Source organism: Scyliorhinus canicula, chromosome 1 (genome assembly GCF_902713615.1).
Source record: "Scyliorhinus canicula chromosome 1, sScyCan1.1, whole genome shotgun sequence".
NCBI lineage: Eukaryota > Metazoa > Chordata > Chondrichthyes > Carcharhiniformes > Scyliorhinidae > Scyliorhinus > Scyliorhinus canicula.
In genome coordinates this window covers 136489585-136511940 of record NC_052146.1, presented here as the reverse complement: position 1 = coordinate 136511940, position 22356 = coordinate 136489585, and the positions used below count along the sequence as shown (strand labels likewise).

Here is a 22356-nt window from a genome sequence, read left to right as displayed (position 1 = left end):
ATGCTATTCTTGACAATAGCCAACAGGACTTTTTCTTGTGCCCCGTCTTCATGGTTTTCTCACTTCATAGAATTATTCGACTTATTTTATATATGGCACTATTTTGAAAAAAAATCTGTTTATCTCAATCAGCACCTCCTAATTTAAATCTCTGTCATTTTATTTTGGGGTTAGTTCGGGCCAGATATTCATGTTCAGTAGCTGGCAGCAATTTCTTTCTTGAGCCAATAACTTCCTCTTAACTACCAATAAATCAATTAACTAGGCTATGAATTATTCACGCATCAGCACAGTGAGTTAAATAGCTGGCTTGTAATGCAGAACAAGGCCAGCAGCGTGGGTTCAATTCCCTTACCAGCCTCCCCGAACAGGCCCCGCAATGTGGCAACTAGGGGCTTTTCACAGTAATTTCATTGAAGCCTACTTGTGACAATAAGCGATTATTATTATCATTATTATATATAATGATTTTCTATGTAATTTCCTTGCATTTACAGCATTGGGATCCATGACACCACTGCGAGTGATTTTAATTTAAACTGTCTTATTTACATAAATGCAACCAACTTTCCACTACACACAGATAGTAATAAATTAATAATAATAATAATAAACTTTTATTGTGACAAGTAGGCTTACATTCACACTGCAATGAAGTTACTGTGAAAAGCCCCTAGTCGCCACATTCCGGCGCCTGTTCAGGAACACAGAGGGAGAATTCGGAATGTCAAATTACACAAGTAAATGCAAAATTGTCTTCCCAGTGTTTGATGAAAACTGCACACTCACAGGTAGAATGATTCTGGTCAAGGTCAGTCACAAGCAAAACAGGCAGGGATAACGAACAAAATCTGCATTTAGGTCAAAGGTACCTGAAATGGCTTAGAGTTTACACCTCAAAATGGGCCTAGTTAGGGCACCTTTGTCTCAATTTCAAAAGTGATAGAAAAGTAAAAATAGGAGTGTTTTCAACATTTTTGAATTATGTGACACGGTTGTCACATCATTGTTCCTTAAAGTTCAGACGCTGAACCAGCAAAATCTTACCCAGCTACACAAACAACTCATGTTATGTCCTCAAAGTAATGAAAACTCGATGTGCAAAAAAAGTTAAAATTCAATCATGCAGCGTTTAGCTTAATGCCTTTGATGTTTTGATCACTGGCTAGACCAGGCCTATCATTACAGTCACTTACATTGAAAGTAGTCAACCTCCTCCAGCTTGACAGCATGATCCGGGGGAAGTCACATCAGATGCTTCGTGGTTTCCACAAAAAAGTGAAAACTGTGCAATGAAATGCCATCTGCTGGTTTTGCATCCCCCACAGTAATATTGGTCAACTCTGAGGAATGAGGTATCTGCTCATTCACCTGACCAGATAAAATGCAAGCTGGCCCACACTGTACTGTTGTTGAGCACCCATCCAGATTATTGCAGCTGAACTAGCCAGCAATTTAGCAGGCAAGTTTTCAGTTAACTGAATCCAATATTAGTACCAAAGACCTTACATATTCTAGTGCTTGCTGTCATCATTGATTATTTTCAAGAGGTAAAACAGCTTACCATTCAAAATACTGTGGTACTAAAAGTGTTGGAAGTGCTGCAGAATTGTTAAGAATTTGGAAAAACTGACACCAACCCCCAACCCACACACCAATAACCCCCCCCCCCCCCCCCCTCCATCCGGAGAGCGAACAAACCCCACCCACAGGCAGTATGTTCGATCCCCACCCTGCAACACATGCCGGCACTAATAGCGGCCACCATGGCCTGGTGCCCTGGCCACGAAGGCACCAGTTTCCCACCCCCTGTGCTGCCCGCATCCGAGTGTCACACTGTGCACTGTCTGCCCCCCCCCCCCACCCCCCAGGGGAAGGTGGCCCATAATCATCATGAGAGAGAAGGCCGGATGGGGTCCGCCGGACCTGCAACCCTCATTTTCTTTTTATTCGTTCATGGGACGTGGATGTCGCAGTTTGGGTCAGCATTCATTGCCCATCCCTAATTGTCCTTGAAGGGGCAGTTAAGAGTCAACCACACATTGCGGCAGAGTGGCGGGCATTGGACCTGGTCGATGAGCCCAGAGAGATGGCAGTCGCTGAGGCAGAGGTCGGCATTAGGCAACCAAGTGTGACCCCGCTGCATTGCGGTTTCCCATGGCATGCGTATCATGACCCCTCCCCCCCATATGACCCCCTCACCACCACCCATCCCTCCAATCCGCAATCTAATCATGTGTCATGTCTTGTACCTTGTAGGATCACCTGCCGATGAGGTGGGCCCTTCTGGTGTCCCCCGACCACGACCCCAGCTCAAGCAGATTCCAGCAATGAGGGGGTGATGGATAGAGAAGAGAGCCCCCAAAAGCCAGCCCAAGACACCTCGGAGCACCAGTCTGGCAATGACACTGACTTCCTGTGACAGCTGTCTCCCTCCACCATCCCAGAGACACTCACTTCGGTTGGGCATGTTAGTGATGAGGCTCCTGGTCACTATTTGGTGCACAACACACACATACTGCGGTACAGCAGGTGGATGTAGGAACCCCTGAGGGGACAGACAGTTGGAGTGCGGCCGGAGCCCAGGGACTAGCTGCTCTCCAGACGAGTCTTGGGCTTCTGGAAAGGGCGGTCCCATCGATAATGGAGATACAGGGGCACTACACGAAGGGCTGTCAGCAGCCATTCAGTATCTACAGGTGCAGTTGGAGGAGTCCAACTGCCTGCAGGGGCAGGATGTGGTGCTGACCATGCTTATTAACCAGGCCGACACTGCATAGGTGGCATCCACGGTGGGCCTTGGGGGCGAAGATATCGGCCATGGGTCAGGATGTCCAAGGCCTGGGGCACTCTGGGTGGCTGAGACACAGGACAGGGCCACCTGGACATTGCAGCGGCGCTCCAGAGCTTGGGCCAGTCACAATGGGTCATGGCTGAAGGCGTCGTTGGCATTGCCGTGGCACTGGCTGCCCTGCGCCAGTCCCGGAGGGAGGTGGCACAGTCACTGAGTGATGTGGCACAGTCCCAGAGGGAGGTGGCCCAATCCCTGTGCTCTGCAGGCCGAGGAGGAGGTGGGAATGAGTCGCTGCATCAGGCCTCCTGTTCACCGGAAGCACCTGTCATTCGAGGACCTGCTGGACTGGGCATGTTGTTGAAGACTCCGGCTGTGCAGGGGGACAATGCAACATGTCTGCTGGATTACAGTGCATCTGGAACCGCGGTGGTATGGGGGGGACACCCGCTTCCTGGTGGGGGGAGGCGGGTGGAGAGCAGGTGTTCACTCAGGTCACCCATCCCACGGAGTAGACCGGGGGCCATCGGGCACCCCGAGGGAGGAAGAGATGATGGGGCCCGTGACATTGACTCCTGCAGGGGAGGGACTGGAACATCACAGCACCTCGGATCCCGCCCCATCCCCTCCTGTCCCTGGCCCCTCTGATCGGGAGCAGGCAAAACAGGGTGGCACCACGCCACTTGGACATCCGAGCGACAGCCGGTCCCATCCAGGCCTGGTCGCTCCAGAAGACGGCTGCCAAAGGACCTAAGTCACAGGGCGGGAATTGTAGCAGGCCGCCTCCACCCCTGATGTACCGGGGATCCACCTAGATCTAGCGTTAGGGCCCGTTAGGCCAGAAATATAGACAACAGTTAGGATGTCATGGCTGCAGCACACAGTATAGCGTTAGGGGCTCGGGCTCATACCTTTATGGGGACAGCTGTGCACAAAGGTGCACCTAAACACCCCTGCACAAAGTTCCAAACTGCCTTTGTGCTCTGTCAGCAGGGTGTGAGGGGTGGGCTGGGCTGGGCGGAGCTGGCTGCAGAGGGGGCTCTGGCGGGGGCTGGAGTTGGGCATGGGCCAGAGCCCTAGCACGGATCCTACACAACGCCCTGGTACCCTGCCCCTAACCCTCCCTCTCGCCCAGCCAGAGTCTTCGACCACATGCGGCAGGTCCCCGAATGACAGGCGTTCCCAGTACACATGAGGCCTGAAGTGGAGCCTGATGCGGAGCCTCCTTTCCACCTCCTCTTCAGCCTTTTGGGGGGCCAGATCACCATCCCCACCGGCTGCCTCCTGTTCCTCTAGGGCAGGCTCACTGCTGCAGGTTCCTCCCCAAGCAGCTCCTGCTCGTACAGCCTCAGTGCATCCCCCAGGGCTGTGGCAGCCAGGATGATGGCAACCATTCCTGGTTGGATTCCAAAGTCCATTGTTTGCAGGGGATGAATGGCAGACATGTTAGAAAGTGCATACCCCCCCCCTGTGTCCAACCTGTGCCCGGCAGTATGGGGGAATCTGGCATTGGCACCCGTCCCTGCCAGCAGGGGTACTGGTGGCTGCTGCTATCCATTCCAGTGGTTCACTCTGCGGCCCCCCATCCGGGGCCCTCCTTTTGGAGTTACTGTGGGCATTGTGCTTGGGTGGGCTGTGTGATGCCCTGCTGGAGGATGGCATCCATTTGTGGGTAGGGAGGGGGTTTAGTGTGGTAGAGGGAGTGGTTGCGTGGGGGGAGTTAGTGGGGTGGAGTGGAAGGAGGGTTGGGGGTGTGGCCCCATGTCATTCTGCGCAACCACGGGCCATGGTGGGCGGTCAGTGGAGTGCACAGCAAGATGGCTACCTTGCAGGCCGCAGAAATAACGGTCCATGTCTGGAAACTGCCCCGGTCCGGGGGATCATGACCCATCCCATCCCCTGGTCACCGCCCACTACTCCCCCCAGCCCTGATGCCCTACCCCCCCACCCAGCCAACCATGCCAGCGGCTGAACTGGCAGCCCACAGTTGGGCCTCTGGGAACATGTCCTACCTCATCCCTCTCCCTCAGCAGCCACGGCACCTGTTTCCCTATTTTTAAAATCACAGGTGAAACTTTCCATGGGTAACTCCCTCCGTTGGAGGCGGAGCGTCACTGGATAATACTGGGCTGGGCCCATTAATGATAGGCCAACGGCGTTTACTGTACATGCAGAGTAGAATACATTGACGCCGCTGTCAAGGCACCGGAGCATGGCATTCCATCGGGCGCTCGCCCACGGCTATGATTTTCGGCTCAAGCGCGATTCTCTGCCCAATTGCGTTTCGTGATTCCAGCATCGCTGAATGGAGAATCCTGCCCAGTTTTCCTGAACTTGGCAAATACCTGTGTGTGGTAACTATCTGCTGGATTTAGCTCATAGAGTTATATAATACTCTTGCATTTAACAACACTGGAGTTATTAACAAGAATATACTAAGATGTAAAAAAGCTGCTTCCTTATGAGAGGAATAATGTTGTACTAGAGAAGTATTTCAATTCACAAGTGCCATTGGGCAAGAAAAGTTTCTTTTTCTCAACTGTACAGTTTTCATGAGTATTAGTGGATTATAAACCAAAGTAAAAGGCAGAGGACATGTTCTCATGTCACAAGAGTCGGGTCTGAATTTCCTGGTCAAGTGGAACAACTGAGATCAATAACAACATCCATCATTTTAAACCGCTGAAGATGAGTTGCCACCACTGTCTCACAGCACCAGGAACACGTGAAGTGGATTGGCCGTGCAACTTGCCCTTAGTGTCCAGGATGTGCAGGTTAGGTTATGGGGTTACAGGGATAGGGCGGAGTGGATGGGGAGTGAACATGGATAGAGTGCTCTTTCAAAAGGTTGGTGCAGACTCGATGGGCCGAGTGGCCTCCTTCTGCACTGTAGTGATTTTATGAATTAGAATTGTGGCGATTGCAGTGGTCAAACACACATACTTACAAACAACTGTATATTTACATGTACTTTGCAACAATGCAAACATTTGCAAGAATTCACTGTCTCATTCAAGCTTCATCTTATTTTGCCACTGACAAAGTACATATATGTCCATGTAAATACCAGTTAATAACTTTTTTTTCTCAATTCACAGGATGTGGGTATTGCTGGCAATTATTTGACTATGAGCATTTATTGCCCCTACCTAATTGCCTTTAAGAAGTTGGTGAGGAACCTTCTGGGTTACAGCTGAGCAACTCGCACGGACATTTCAGAGGGCAGTTTAAGAGTCACCCACATTGCTGTGAGCCTGAAGGATGTCAAACTTCATTACCTAAAGGCCGTTAGTGAACCAAGTGGGTGTTTACAATAATCTGGAATTTCCTTTTTTGGAATTGTTTTTTATTGAGTTTTCATATTTTATATCCAACAAATTACAAATTATTAGAAAAAAAACACGCAAAAATTAACATGTATATTTACAGGTAAGCATCTTCATAACAACAATTGTGGCCGCCCCCTTTAGCCAGCATACATATTTTACATTCCCCAATATGGCCGAGGCACATGTTTATAGGCATTTATTTACAATTTGGTTTTGGGCCTTAGCTTGCCATCAGACTGTCGCTTGCTGCTTTGTCCTTCCGTTTTTTTTTTGAATAATTTTTATTCAAGTTTTCAACAACAAATTTTATCACAATAGAGAAAAACAGTAACCCCTCCCCTCCAATACAAAAACAATAAATTAACAAGAAAAAGAAATAAGCGTAAAACCATGAGAACAAACCCCCGTAACGAACCCGTAGCCCCCCCCCCCCCCCCCCCCCCACCGGCTACCTTCCCCCGATTCCCGTCCATTTTCCCCTGATTCTTGGCCACCCGACTATTCTTCCTCTTGTTCGTTGGCCACAAACAGGTCCCGGAACAGTTGCATGAATGGCTCCCACGTTCTGTGGAAGCCGTCGTCTGACCCTCGGATGGCGAATTTGATTTTCTCCATTTGGAGAGATTCTGAGAGGTCGGACAGCCAGTCTGCAGCTCTGGGTGGTGCTGCTGACCGCCAGCCAAACAGGATTCTACGGCGGGTGATCAGGGAGGAAAAGGCAAGGGCGTCCGCCCTCCTCCCCAGGAATAGATCTGGCTGGTCTGAAACCCCGAAGACCGCCACTATCGGGCATGGCTCCACCCTCACCACTTTGGACATAACCTCGAAGAAGGCTGTCCAGTACGCCACAAGTCTGGGGCAAAACCAGAACATGTGGGCGTGGTTGGCCGGGCCTCTTTGGCACCATTCACATCTGTCCTCCACCTCCGGGAAGAACCTACTCATACGGTTTCTTGTTAAGTGGGTTCTATGTACCACTTTTAGTTGCGTCAGGCTGAACCTTGCACACGTGGAGGTAGAATTGACCCTATGCAGTGCTTCGCTCCAGGGTCCCCACCCTATCTCAATCCCAAGGTCCTCCTCCCATTTCTTTCTTGTTGCATCCAGTACGGTGTGGTCCCCTTCTACCAGTCGGTCATACATGTTGCTACAGTTCCCTTTCTCTAGGATACTTGCGTCCAGTAGGTCTTCCAGTAGTGTCTGTCGTGGCGGGTGTGGGCATGTCCTTGTCTCCTTCCGTAAGAAGTTTTTGAGCTGCAGATACCGTAGCTCGTTCCCCCTGGCTAGCCTAAATTTCTCTGTCAGTTCGTCCAGTGTTGCGATCCTGCCATCCGTATATAGGTCCCTGACTGTCAGTGTCCCTCCGTCCTGCCTCCACCTTTTGAAGGTGGCGTCAGTCAGTGCTGGTTTGAACCTATGGTTGTTGCAGATGGGAGCCTTGTCCTACATTTTGGTCAGGCCAAATTGCTGCCGCAGTTGGTTCCAGGATTGGAGGGTGGCTGTCACCATTGGGCTGCTGGAGTGTTTTTTGGGTGGGGATGGGAGTGCTGCCGTGGCGGGGGCCCCATGCAGGAGGCCTCCTCTGCACGCACCCACTCGGCCTCTAGCTCCTGGATCCATCCCCTTACTCGCTCGGCTGTTGCCGCCCAGTGGTAGAATTGTAGGTTTGGGAGGGCGACCCCCCCCCCCTGGATTTTGTTTTTTGTAGGACCTTCTTTGGGATCCTAGCATTTTTACCCCCCCCAATACGAACGGCATGATTAGTTTGTCCAGATAATCTGGAATTTCGAGGTCACCATTACGGTTATTGTTCCAGATTTATTTAATTAATTAAATTTAAATAACCAAGCTGCTGTGATGGCATTGGAACTCAAGCCTCCAGGTGAGGGACATAGACAGAGTGGATAGTCAGAGGCTTTTCCCCAGGGTAGAGGGGTCAATTACTAGGGGGCATAGGTTTAAGGTGCGAGGGGCAAGGTTTAGAGGAGATGTATGAGGCAAGTTTTTTACACAGAGGGTAGTGGGTGCCTGGAACTCGCTGCCGGAGGAGGTGGTGGAAGCAGGGACAATAGTGACATTTAAGGGGCATCTTGACAAATACATGAATAAAATGGGAATAGAGGGATACGGACCCAGGAAGTGTCGACGATTTTAGTTTAGACGGGCAGCATGGTCGGCACGGGCTTGGAGGGCCGAAGGGCCTGTTCCTGCGCTGTACTTTTCTTTGTTCTTTGTTCTGGATTACCAGTCCAGCAGCACACCCACTGTGTTATATGTTTTAACAAGGTAAAGGTAATAAAATATATTTTTGAAAAGCAATTAACCTAAAGCTAATTCAGCTATAGTATTTGGACAATAGAGTGGATCCGGGGCTAGATAAAAAACACAACATTTGTGTACTACAAAATACACCACTCATTCATCATTTAGAGGAAATTGTCATTTATTAGATTTATTACCTTACAAAATACGAACAGGCTAATCAGTTATTTGACTATTTTTCACATGTAAATACACAAAAACAGCGTCAAAAAATTACAAAATATATCAGATGTAGAAGGTACAGTCCAGAATGTTAAAAGAGTATCTGAATAGGACTGGAGCAGACGAGGCTGTCAGAAGCCAAAAAGTCGCTCGATTCATTCTGACAGATAAAAGAACGACTGATGAAAAACTGTGTCACAAATTTAGCCCAGGTAATTGATGGGAACCTAGGCGCATTTGGTGAAATTGTAGTAAGTACAAAATGGCAGGTTAAGACTGGGTAAATTACAAGGTCCCAATTGGCTAAAAAACAAGCCATTTCACTGCTAAATGTTCAACAATAAAAAGACAGAAAAATCCTTTAAAACTGCAGCAACATATTTTAAATTAAAGTTCTTGGCAGATATGAGAATGATAAAGATATATCCAAAGCAATTTTCAAGATTATGTTGCTTGAAATATGTTAAAGATTAATATGTAAAAACTAGTTGACAGCATATCCTGGAATTTAGGGGTTCAGGCCATTTTTTTCTATAATCTCAATTCTGGAATTTTGCATCTTTCTTTCTCTTTCCTTGGCACATAGCTGCCCCTCACCACAGTTCATCCAGATGCAGAAGTTGGGTCAATAATACAATGGGGGAGGGGGGGGGGGGGGTCAGACCCTTCCCACCACAGAATCATCCAGTCCTGCTAAACATGATCCCCTGTGATGATTTCCCTGGCTGTGGTGTGGGGGAGCACTGCAAGTAGTCTTTGACTTCAGTGGGACTGGACGATCTGGCCAACAGCAAGCCGCCGCTGCCGCCAGGATGCCTGCCAAGGGGGAGAGGGTGGAATCCCAGCCAATATTCTGTCTGATATTAAATGACAATAATGGCAGGACAAAAGTAAATGAGGTCGTGTGACAAGAGGCAGCTGTTTCTGATTTACATCAGCACATGTGAGAACATCTGCAATTTGCTTTGTGTTTAGCATTCTACCATAGACTAGTATGGTAGATACTGAGTATCACTGGTTCATTATGGCCAGAATTCTCTGGCTGTTGCGATTCTGTGTTCTTGCTGGCAGCATACCCCGACCCATGGGTTTCCCGTTGGTGTGGAGTGGCTAAAATGGGAAATCACATTGACAAGTGGCGAGAGTAGAGAATCCCGCAGCCAGCGAACGGTGTGCCGCCGAGAAACGTGTGGTTTGGGGAGCGGGGAATCCCGCCCCATATATCTACATTGCATTATAATAATTCCACATAATTCAAAAGAGGCTGCCTGATACTTTTGATGTCAGAGCAGTGAAACTTGTCAGGAATGACTATACTTTGATCCGTCTTTGTAAGCAGATGGCATCATAATACAGATTTAAATATTATTCAATTATGATTCATTGATATATTTTTTAAACAGATGTAAAGATTACCATATGGAGGGGATCTTTAAGACATTTTTACCAAGGGTTGCCAAGTAATCTTACTGTAATAAAATTAAAACACACATCTCTTCATCATTTTTTATCTTAATGCAGAACAAAATATTGGCTTCCTTCCACTGCAACAACTCTTGCTAAACAAGCAATTGAACTCTCTACCCACATAAATGATCATAACTGGCATGTTACCAGGGCGTCACCAAATATAACAGTTTAGATATTTCCCTTATGTTAAAAGTGTCCTGTGTGAAATGTAGGATAGTTGGAGGCCATGAAGCACATTGTGCTCTGTTGCTTTTGGAATGGATTTATTCTCATTGCAAAAATTTAAACAGGTTTGGTTAGCACTAGAACTAGCAATGGTTAGCACTGCTACTTCAGAGCACCAGGGACCCGGGTTCAATTCTGGCCTTGGGTGACTGTGCGGAGTCTGTACATTCTCCTCGTGTCTGCGTGGGTTTACTCCGGGTGCTCCGGTTTCCTCCCACAGTTCAAAGATGTGCAGGTTAGGTGGATTAGCCATGATAAATTTCCCCTTAGTGTCTAGGGATGTGTAGGTTAGGATAAAGGACTATTGGGATAGGGCAGGTAAGTAAGCTCTTTCAGAGGGTCGGTGCAGAGTTGATGGGCAGAATGGCCTCCTTCTCAATTGGAGGGATTCTATGAAAACATGTTGGTGAATTTCAAAGGCCGCAACTCCTTACTGTATGAAATAAAACTTTCTATTGCGTTAACATAGGAAGGTCACCCTAAATAAACTTTGCTATAACCTTTGAGGTCATTTAAAGCTGTTAATATTTAACATACCTTTGATCTCTATCTTTTACAATTCATAACACACCCTATAACATCACTGTGAATAAGAGAATGCGTAAGTCACATTGTAATAATTTTACAAATCTGCATATCTAGTCTGAGCTTTGTCCATAGCGAACACATTCCCAGGATTGTGGAGCGCATGCCCCAAAATTTTTAGTCCATTCCAATTCACAGACAGAAAATAATACTTTGTAACATAGTGGGGAGCATATGCCCAAATTCCTGTATATGTGCGCAGCCACCAAAGGTCCTTTCCAGAAAAGCAATTTAGTAAAATTACTGTCACTGACTCAGTCTAAACGGCATTAGGCAAGTAAACCTCCTACACATGTCTCATTACTGGCTATCAAAGAAGGTAAGACCCACAATCATAATAAATTCTTCTCAAGAATTGTCTGTTGATGAATTCTACACAACACTGGTGAATAATGTTTAATCAGTGTCAGGTCTATTAATGCAGTAGCTGCAGAATTATATCCAGCAAGTGCAGTAAACATACACTCATTGGCCGGGATTCTCCCCTACCCGGCGGGGCGGGGGGGGGGGGGGGTCCCGGCGTGTCAGAGTGGCGTGAACCACTCCGGCGTTGGTCCGCTCCAAAGATGCGGAAGGGGCCAAGCCCTCAGATTGAGGGGCTCGGCCCGCGCCGGAGTGGTTCCCACTCCGCCGGCTGGCGTGGACGGCTTTTGGCGCCACGCCAGCCGGGGCCGAAAGGACTTCGCCGGCCGGCGTAAGTCCGTGCATGCGCCGGAGCGTCAGCGGCTGCTGACGTCATACAGGCGCATGCGCAGGGGAGGGGGTCTCTTCCGCCTCTGCCATGGTGAAGACCATGACGAAGGCGGAAGAAAAAGAGTGCCCCACGGTACAGGTCCGCCTGCTGATCGGTGGGCCCCGATCGCGGGCCAGGCCGCCGTGGGGCACCCCCCGGGGTCAGATCGCCCCACGCCCCCCCCCCCCCCCCCCCAGGACCCCGGAGCCCGCCCGCACCGCCAATCCCGCCAGTCAGTTAGGTGGTTTAATCCACGCCGGCAGGTGAGGCCTGTCAGCGGCAGGACTTTGGCCCATCGCGGGCCGGAGAATTGCTGTGGGGGGCCCGCCGATCGGCGCGGGGGGCCCGCCGACCAGAGCGGCGCGATTCCCGCCCCTGCCGAATCTCAGGGAGCGGAGAATTCGGGACACGGCAGGGGCGGGATTGACGCCGCCCATTGCTATGTTTCAAGTATGAGAATTCTACATTCCCCTCTTGGCACAGAAATTGTATTTTAGAAAAACACCATGATTTTTTTTACAGCCATTTCTTCAGGCTACATGTGATTCTCTAGTTGAAAATTTAAGAGTTGCTATACGGTTTAGATAAAATTTATAAATCAGACACAAATAGATCAGTCCACAATAATATTAACACTTCCAGGATACATTATTTAGGCAAGGAGTAAGGATTCCTCCGGCAATGTTCAATTTAATGTTTTACCACCAGCCATACACTGAAATCTATCCCAAACTGTGTCACAATAAAGAAATCACTATTAACATTCTTGGGGTCACATTGACCAGAAACTGAACTGGACTAGCTATATAAAAACTGTGGGCGCGATTCTCCGCCCCCACGCCGGGTGGGAGAATCGCGGGAGGGTCGCTATGGCACCCCCCGCGATTCTCCCACCCCCCCAAAATGGCGTGTCGCAAATGCGACACGCCGCTCGGAGAATCGCGGGCCGCCATTTTTCACGGCGACCCGCGATTCTCCGGCCTTGATGGGCCGAGCGGCCTGCCGTTCCCGACCTGTTCACGCCGGCGGCAACCACACCTGGAGCCCACTGATCAGCGGGCGGGCATGTGCCATTGGGGCACCACTCCGTGCCAGCCAATGTAACAGTCCGCGATGGCCGGCGTGGAGATGAATCCCCCCTGCACATGCGCTGGGATGACGGCAGCACACGCTGGCGCTCCCGCGCATGCGCAAACCCGTGCCGGCCCTTCGGTGCCAGTTTGCATGGCGCCAAGCCCCTTCCGCGCCGGCCGGCGCGGCGCAAACCACTCCGGCGCTGGCCTAGCCTCTGAAGGTGCGGAGGACTTCCTCTATGCGCCGGCCCCGATGCTACATAGTGTGGGGGTTTAGGGGCTGGCCGAGTAACAAAATAGGGCCGGGGTTGGAGAGGCCGGCCCACCGATTGTTGGGCCCCGATCGCGGGCCAGACCCCATCGGCGACCCCCCCCCCCCGGTGAAAGAGCCCCCACCCTGCGCGCAGAGTTCCAGCCGGCTGCGACAGGTGTGGACGGCGCCGGCTGGACTCTGCCTTTTCCGCGCGGCCGCGCGGCCCATCAAGGCCGGAGAATCTGCGGCCCGGCCGCAGACAGCGGCCCGCGACCGATGCCGTACCAAACGCGCCGCGCAAATGGAGCCGATTCTCCGCTCCTCGGAAAATCGCGTGCCGGCATCGGGGCGACGTGGTGCAGTTGCGGTGATTCTCCGGCCTGGCGCGGGGCTCGGAGAATCCCGCCCTGCATGTAACCAAGCGACATGGACATATCTTCCTACTACATTCTATCATAACCAGCAAATAGCGAGTTATGCATCATCTGTACATTGACTTGGTTCAAAGTGGAGCATCTCCTCCTCAGGTTGATCAAGCTGTTATCACAAAGAACATCAACTCACATGACAGCTGATACCACAAGAGCAAAGGCCTGGAAATTAGACACAAATTCTGGATCAGACTGTCAGAGAACCAAGCCCCCCCAACTAGACCACCAGATATCAGAAGATGACTACACACTAGATTATTAGAACAGGTGTAATATGGACCAAGAGTGTACTGAGAATACAAGAAAGCATAATACAGGAAGAGAAGAGAAAAAAATAACTGCACCACAGTGATAGTTTGGGAAATGATGCTGCACAGGTTTAACAATGCAGTCTATCCTGAAAATGTGGCTGATGTTTTAAAGACAGAATATGGCCAAATAGGATATTTATTGGACTAAACCCAATTGTCCAATCTAGTTACACCAGGTGTATAGTTCAGTCTACTGCTCATCCCTGCAAAAGTGGAACTATTTGAGTAAACTGGAGATTTTAATTTAAGTACTGCAATCAATAATGTCGTCCAACACCTCAACATAACAAAAATAGGACAAACTGAGGGAAGATCCCATATTAAGCACCATTCAAAATATCAACGAAAAACAAGTCAATTCTCTATTCATTCTTCTTTTTCTGCAAATTCAAGTCAAAGCAGAAGTTGCTATGTTATGTGATGATATGGACGACATGGTAGCACAATGCTTAGCACTGTTGCTTCACAGGGTCCCAGGTTCAATTCCCAGCTTTGGTCACTGTCTGTGCTGAGTCTGCACGTTCGCCCTGTGTCTGGGTGGGTTTCCTCTGGGAGCTCCGGTATCCTCCCACAATAAAAAGCTGTGCAGGTCAGGTGGATTGGCCATTCTAAATTGCCCTTAATGTCCAAACTGATTTAGGTGAGGTTACTGGGATAGGATGGAGGTGTGGGCTTAAGTAGGGTGCTCTTTCCAAGGGTCGGTGCAGACTCAATAGGCTGAATGGCCTCCTTCTGCCCTGTAAATTCTATGTAAAAAAATCTATGGTTAATAAAAATTTACTCGACAAACAATTCCAGCGACAAAATGTCAAAGATAGATTACAGGAATCATTAAAATTTTGAGGAGTTTGTGGGAAATGATTGTTCCAACTACCCTTCAGGAGCTGTGACGTGCTTCTTGTCATCAGTGCTTGATGAATACTCTGTCAGCCTTTGTGTGCGTTAAAAAAAATATTATGACCAATCGGTTCTCCATTCCCATTGTTTAAGGAGCAGGAGACAGGAAGACGTTAAATATGACAGCAAACAGGACACAGGCCAAATATGCCAAAATTGAAGCCCAAAATCTGGGATCCTTTAAGAGATTCTTGTCATAGCAGCTGAAAACCACATAGCCGATGGTCATTCCAGCCAGGCCGCCTGCAATGTGGGCCACAAAGGAAACCTATAAGGAATAGAAGCACAATCTTAGAACAAACAATCAAAATGATTATTTTTAATGTCACAATAATATGCCGGAAGAATAAAATCATATAGTAACTCAATTTACGTCCTGAAAACCAATCTGTTGATGTCAGCACTTCTTCTAATTAACTTTTACATTTACTGTGTAAAAGGTAGACTAATTTGCTGATTTACAAGTCCCATGTCCAAAGTCCCGCACCTTCAGGAAGGTGATCATGCTCGGTTTTGTATTTCCCTCAATTTTGGACATTGGATCTGAAAACAGCCAGGATTGATGCAATCAGAAGTATGGAGAGAATCCCCAACTCTATCCTCTTGGTGGAATGGACAGCTTTGTGTCCAGGAAATAGGGAGATTGTTGGGGAGTGGCGGGAAGGTGTGGTGCAGGGGCTGGAGGTGAGGAGGAAGGCAGATTTAAAAGTGTTGCATGGACTCAGGGCCTACGTGAGCACAATTTCTGCTGATTCCATTATTTGGGATCTGCCCAAGGATGGCTGTATTTGTGAAATCGAAGGATTTAACTAAATATTAAAAATGTCCGGTTTTCGGACAGCTGGATTTTAGAAAGTGTTAATGGGATCCAAATGGTTAGTGAAGCAGAAACCAAGAAACAGACTCTTTCTTCATACAGAGAGTTCATTGACTTTTTTCAGCCTCACAGTTATCTTCTCACTCAACCCAGTGTCCCAGACATCCCCAATTTATATATGTGCTCAAAGACAATTGATATAATAATAATAATGTTTTATTGTCACAAGTATGAAGTTGCTGTGAAAAGCCTCTAATTGCCACATTCCGGCGCCTGTTCTGGTTAGCTGGTACAGGAATTGAACCCGCGCTACTGGCCTTGTTCTGCCTTACAAACCAGCTGTCTAGCCCACTGAGGTAAACCAGCCCTATTAATGCTGATCATCTATTTCTCTTAACATTACGGGCAGCACGGTAGCATTGTGGATAGCACAACTGCTTCACAGCTCCAGGGTCCCGGGTTCGATTCCGGCTTGGGTCACTGCCTGCACGGAGTCTGCACATCCTCCCCATGTCTGCGTGGGTTTCCTCTGGGTGCTCCGATTTCCTCCCACAGTCTAAAAATATGCAGGTTAGGTGGATTGGCCATGATAAATTGCCCTTAGTGTTGAAGATTGCCCTTAGTGTTGGGTGGGGTTACTGGGTTATGGGGATAGGGTGGAGGTGTTGACCTCGGGTAGGGTGCTCTTTCCAAGAGCCGGTGCAGACTCGATGGGCCGAATGGCCTCCTTCGGCACTGTAAATTCTATCTATATATTCTATTAGCATGTAATTGACATTAACAAGCTGTAACAATGTAATTAATAAGACAGCTTGAGTCATCTTTTTCCTCCATTTCCTAACTTAGTGAAAAAGTTGATGTGAGTAAAAAAAAGTTTTTTTCACACATTGGTGAATGAAGAAAAACATGTGTGAAAGCAATTATTATTTGCCGCACCACAAATAAAAGTGTTTACATTCATTTTCTACTTTGACCTTTCAAAATACCATCACCACATTGTTCCAAAAAGATGTTGTAATGTTGCTTGTAGACAATTTTTCACCCTTTTTATTTCTTCTCTGCAGTTATACCATCTGGGATCTTTTTTAAAAAATGCTAGTGCAGCAAATGGTGTGATACAGACCACAAAGATCAGATAGATCATAAATGCGTCCTGCCTTCACCAATTGACCTCAACAAAAAAGGTAAAAGTGATGATCGAGCAATTGACCTCATGTTATGAATTCAGCCAGCATTTTTACTGATTACATTCTGGTAACCTTTGCTGAAAAGTCCATTTCGGAGGATATAAAATGGGTTCAGCTTTGATGCTTTCCTTAGATGAACAGCCTAACAAAAATTGAAGAATGAGCAATTAAATGATGCACCAACAAACTTCTGGAATGAGTTCGTTAATATCCCAGAACAACATTACTGCCTTCAGAATCGAAGGGAAGAGAAAATTGGGGACACACAGTGAAACTGCAGCAAAAGGATATTGAGGTGGCTCCTTTAGCACCAGTTTCTCCAACAATTAGACTGCCAGCCGGGGCTATTAGAAATGGTCCAGCTCCTAATGCAAGGTAAATAGCTTGTTCAGTGCGCTGCAATACAGCATCAGCAGTATAGCGTGTGGGAAAATCATTATTCAGTGCTGCCATTTAAAAACATAACCGTTTAGTATTCAATTCAGCTATTGTTAGTAAAGCAAAGATAATTTTAAGGGATTTATATATGTATTTCCATAGAATCATAGGATTTACAGTGCAGAATTCGGCCCATCGAGTCTGCACTGGCTCTTGGAAAGAGCACCCTACTTAAGCCCACACCTCAATCCTATCCCCTTAACACAGGAACCCCACCTCACCTTTTTGGACATTAAGGGAAATTTAGCATGGTCAATCCACCTAACCTGCACATCTATGGACTGTGGGAGGAAACGGAGCACCCGGAGGAAACCCATGCAGACTTGGGGAGAACATGCAGACTTTACACAGACAGTGACCCAAGCCGGGAATTGAACCTGAAGCTGTAAGCAACTGTGCTAACCATTGTGCTACCGTGCTGCCCATAATGGTATTGGTTAACATTAGAAATAAGATATAGGTTTAAGTGGGTTTAATGTAATGTTTTCGTGCTGAGAGGATAAAACCGATAAGTTAGATTTGTGCTGGAAAAAAGTGCTTGTACGTGTGGGGGTTGGTTTCAATTCCAACTGTGATACTATTGTGCTTAGAGAGGGCTACATTGTAAAGAATAAATTAACCAGCAACAGTCGCTTAGTAACTGGGTCTTGTAAGGTAGAGAAGCTTTTACGTTTTCATTTAGCTTATTTGATTGCAGTTGAAGATAGGTAGTGAGAGTGGCTCATGGTATAAGAATCATCTGGGGGAAATTTGAGGAGAAATCCACAGACATATACTGGCTGTGGTTTCAAAAAAATAAATAACTTGATAAAGTTCACAGTTATAATTTTCAGTTTTTATGTTTTATGGAGTGCAACAAATCAGAATCCCAATAAGAATTTTATGTTGTTTCCATTATCCAGTGTCGTTGCTGATTGCTGGAACTCAATGATTTTGGAATTACAATTAGTTTATTTCTAAACTGAAACATTTAGTTCCGTATCTTTCTTCACCTCTTACCATGAGGCAATATGCAACTCTTTGTCATGTTAAATGAATTTAGCTCATGTTGTGGTAAATGTAATATTCTCACACTCGTACTTCAATTTGTATACAGCGAACGAAAGGCCTGAAGACAAATAAGAAAACCATAATTTTTTAATTCACACAATGTGGCATCATTTATTGCCCATCCCTAACTACCGTCCAGAGGGCATTTGGAATTGGAGTCACATGTAAGGATAGCAGATTTCCTTCGCTGAGGGGTTTTTGTCCATAATGGCTTCAGGGTCATCATTAAACTTGCATTTCCAGGTTTTTAAAAAAACTGCCATGATGGGATTGAACCGCAATCTGCTGATCTTGCCTTGGGACTCTGGATTACTAGTCCAGTGACAATGCCACTACACCACTTTAGATTATGCCTCATACTCAAAATGAGATACAGACTTAAAGCTCTTTTGAGTCACAGTATTGCATATATCCTCTGCCATTCATTGCAGTCTCTTATCACAACTTGTACTTGAATAAATTTCCCCTTACCTTGCGTATACATCTGCGATTCAATTTTTCAAAGTGGGAGTTAATAAAGAAATTCTCAGCAGAAGGAAATCAAAGCAGCAAGGAAGGAAAATCAGATAAAATGTTTTATTTCAAACAAAACAGGAAAACAAGAAAGGCAGAATCAGGGGAGGAAAGAAAGGAAATAGATAGATACAATCTGCTGTAACCACCAGGACATTTCCGAACAAAAAAAATTACCAAGCCATTCATGTTTATTTCTTCTTAACAATCTGAGCCGTACGGCACGGTGGCGCAATGGTTAGCACTGCTGCCTCACACGCCCAGGACCCAGGTTTGACCCCTGTCCCGGGTCACTGTCAATGTGGAGTTTGCACATTCTCCCTTTGTCTGCGTGGGTTTCATCCACAGAACCCAAATATGTGCAGAGTAGGTGGATTGGCCACGCTAAATTGTCTCTCAATTGGAATTTGTTTTAAAAATCTGAGCCGTGAAGCCTGCAGGAACAACTGGTTTTGCTCTAGTCAGATATTACCACATGTTTTGTTGTCCTCATCGTGTCAGGAAGCAATACATTATTCATTAGAAAGCATAAGTGATGGAAATGACAACTTGGGGAATTAGATGCTATTGAAGCTCACCAATGACATTTAGGGTGAAGTTGACTCTTGACCATGGTGTGAAACTGGCACTACCAGCCAGTCATCTGTTTAACACTTTAAAAAGTCATATGAAATAGGAGTAGAGACTTTGGCCCATTGGGCCTGCTCCACCATTCAATGTGATCATGGTTGATCTGAATATGGTATCAACTCCACTTTGCTGGCTATCCTCCATAACCTTTGACTCAGTGGTGTAGTGCTGCGGGGGTGCACTGGCGTGCCAATCTGGCACCTTTGATTTCAAGCAGACTTGTAAACTCGATACAAGCAGAGCCGAGCCAGAGTGGCGATGTGGGGCCCAGATGAGGCAGCTGGAGCAGTGGAACCCATTGGCATCTGATTAAATGAGTGAGAAAGACTGCATGGGAGAAAGGGGGAAAGTGTGAGGGAATGGGGAAGAGAGAGTGTGAGGGAAAGGGGAAGAGAGAGTGTGAGGGAAAGGGGGGAGAGAGACTGTGAGGGAATGGGGGGGGGGGAGAGACTGAGGGAAAGGGGAAGAGAGAGTGTGAGGGAAAGGGGAAGAGAGAGTGTGAGGGAAAGGGGGGAGAGAGAGTGTGAGGGAAAGGGGAAGAGAGAGTGAGGGAAAGGGGGGGGGGAGAGACTGAGGGAAAGGGGAAGAGAGAGTGTGAGGGAAAGGGGAAGAGAGAGTGTGAGGGAAAGGGGAAGAGAGAGTGTGAGGGAAAGGGGAAGAGGGAGTGTGAGGGAAAGGGGAAGAGAGAGTGAGGGAAAGGGGGGAGAGAGACTGTGAGGGAAAGGGGAAGAGAGAGTGTGAGGGAAAGGGGAAGAGAGACTGTGAGGGGAAGGGGGAGAGAGAGTGTGAGGGAAAGGGGAAGAGAGAGTGTGAGGGAAAGGGGGAGAGAGACTGTGAGGGAATGGGGGGGGGGAGACTGTGAGGGAATGGGGAAGAGAGAGTGTGAGGGAAAGGGGAAGAGAGAGTGTGAGGGAAAGGGGGGGAGAGAGAGTGTGAGGGAAAGGGGAAGAGAGAGTGAGGGAAAGGGGGGGGAGAGACTGAGGGAAAGGGGAAGAGAGAGTGTGAGGGAAAGGGGAAGAGAGAGTGTGAGGGAAAGGGGAAGAGAGAGTGTGAGGGAAAGGGGAAGAAAGAGTGTGAGGGAAAGGGGAAGAGAGAGTGAGGGAAAGGGGGGAGAGAGACTGTGAGGGAAAGGGGAAGAGAGAGTGTGAGGGAAAGGGAAGAGAGACTGTGAGGGAATGGGGGGGGAGAGAGTGTGAGGGAAAGGGGAAGAGAGAGTGTGAGGGAAAGGGGAAGAGAGAGTGTGAGGGAAAGGGGGGAGAGAGACTGTGAGGGAAAGGGGGAGAGAGAGTGTGAGGGAAGGGGGAGAGAGAGTGTGAGGGAAAGGGGAAGAGAGACTGTGAAGGAATGGGGGGAGAGAGACTGTGAGGGAATGGGGGGGGAGAGACTGTGAAGGAATGGGGAAGAGAGAGTGTGAGGGAATAGGGGAGAGAGAGTGTGACGGAATGGGGGAGACAGTGTGCAAGATAGGGTGGGAGAGAGACAGTATGACGGGGTGGGGGAAGAGAGCATGTGAGAGAAAGGGGAGGAGAGAGAATATGAGGGGACGGAAGGGGGGGAGAGAGCTTGAGGGAATACAGGAGAAAGAGTGTGATGGGGGAGAGATAGTGTGATGTGGGAGAGATAGTGGGCAGAAGAGTGATTCACGTTAATTGTCTGGCCGAGATGGCCTGAAGATTTGAGATACAGTATGGTGTTTGTCTTCCTTGTGAGCTGCTATACGCAGCGCCGGCCCTAGGGTTGCTGACGCCCCGGGCAAGCTGAACTTCGGCGCCCTTCGGTGGGGGGGGGGGGGAGCTCCGTTCACCGGGGGGGGGGCGGAGTCACCTGGTACATGATCGGGACCCACCGATCGGCGGGCCGGTCTCTCTGTCGGCAGGCCTCCTTTCTTCCACCGGCAAGCCTGGATCCATCCGCCATGTTTGTGCGGGGCGGCCTGGGGGAGGGCGGCCACCACGCATGCGCTGGTTGCCCAACTGCGCATGCATGGGACCCGAGTCTTTTACGCGGCGCCGGGTCTCTGACGCCGGTCACGCACTCCTTGATGGCGCCCCCTAGCACATGGCGCCCCGGGCGACTGCCCGAGTTGCCGGTACCTTGAGCCGGCCCTGGCTATATGTGGTATTGACAGAAACAAGCCATTTGGCCTACCCCATCTGTGTTGGTGTTTATGTTCCACACAATCTCATTTCACCTTTCTTGATCACACAACTGGTAACGTTCAGCTTCTTTCTTCTTCATGTGTTTATCAACTTCATTGAAACTATCTGTACTAGAATCATAGAATAGTTACAGCACAGAAGCAGGCCATTCAGCATCTTGTCTCTATGTCAATTTCCTGCAACAACTCAGCTAGTCTCACACCCCCACCTTTTTCTTGTAGTTCTGTAAAATATTTTCTCTTCAGATAATTATCCAGTTCCGTTTTGAAAACTGCAGTTGAACCCGTCCCCACCAAATGCTCTGGCAGTGCATTCCAGATCCAAACCACTGGTTGCATTAAGAAGTTTTTTCTTGTCCTCTCTGGTTATTTTGTTAATTACTTTGGGGTTCTTGGCCATCTACCGAAAGGGACAATTTCTCCCCATTTATGCTCTCGTAGACCCCTCATCATTTTGAACAGGTCTCTCAAATCTCCTCTCAATCTTCTCTTCTCGAAGGAGAACAACCACAGTTCACCAATCTATCCACATAACTGAAGGCTCTCGCTTGGAGCCATTCTCGTAAATCTTTTCTAAACCCTTTCTAAAACCTTCACATCCTTCCCTTGGAGACTGAACCAGTGTTTATGAAGGTTGGCACAATGGCACAGTGGTTAGCACAGATGATCACAACTCCAGGGACCTGGGTTCGATTCCCATCTCGGGTGACTGTGTGGAGTTTGCACTTTCTCCCCATGTCTGCATGGGTTTCCTCTGGGTACACCAGTTTCCTCCCACGCCCAAAGATGTGCAGGTACAGTGGATTGCTCATGCTAAATTGTCCCTTAGGGTGGGGTTGCATGAACAGGGAGGATGGTCTTTTGAAGGGTGAAGCGCGATGGGCTGAATGGCCGCCTTCTGCACCGTAGGGATTCTATAGATTCTACGGCGTTTTCCCTATTAAGGGCAGCACGGTGGTACAGTGGTTAGTACTGCTGCCT

General features: G+C 48.1%; 1 protein-coding gene across 3 annotated transcripts in view; it reads right to left on the bottom strand.

Moving 5' to 3' along the window:
* Window positions 1-14351: 14351 nt before the first annotated feature.
* Window positions 14352-22356, bottom strand: part of rhbdl2 (rhomboid, veinlet-like 2 (Drosophila)) — a 91029-nt gene continuing 83024 nt past the window's right edge. For 2 of the 3 annotated variants that reach the window (XM_038800809.1, XM_038800814.1), the window contains one exon: window positions 14352-14850. In XM_038800809.1, the coding sequence (XP_038656737.1) occupies window positions 14671-14850 (180 nt within the window). In that variant the 3' untranslated portion in view covers window positions 14352-14670. Of the gene's footprint in view, window positions 14851-18545; window positions 18559-22356 lie in introns of all 3 variants that reach the window. The other variant, XM_038800822.1, reaches the window with a different exon arrangement.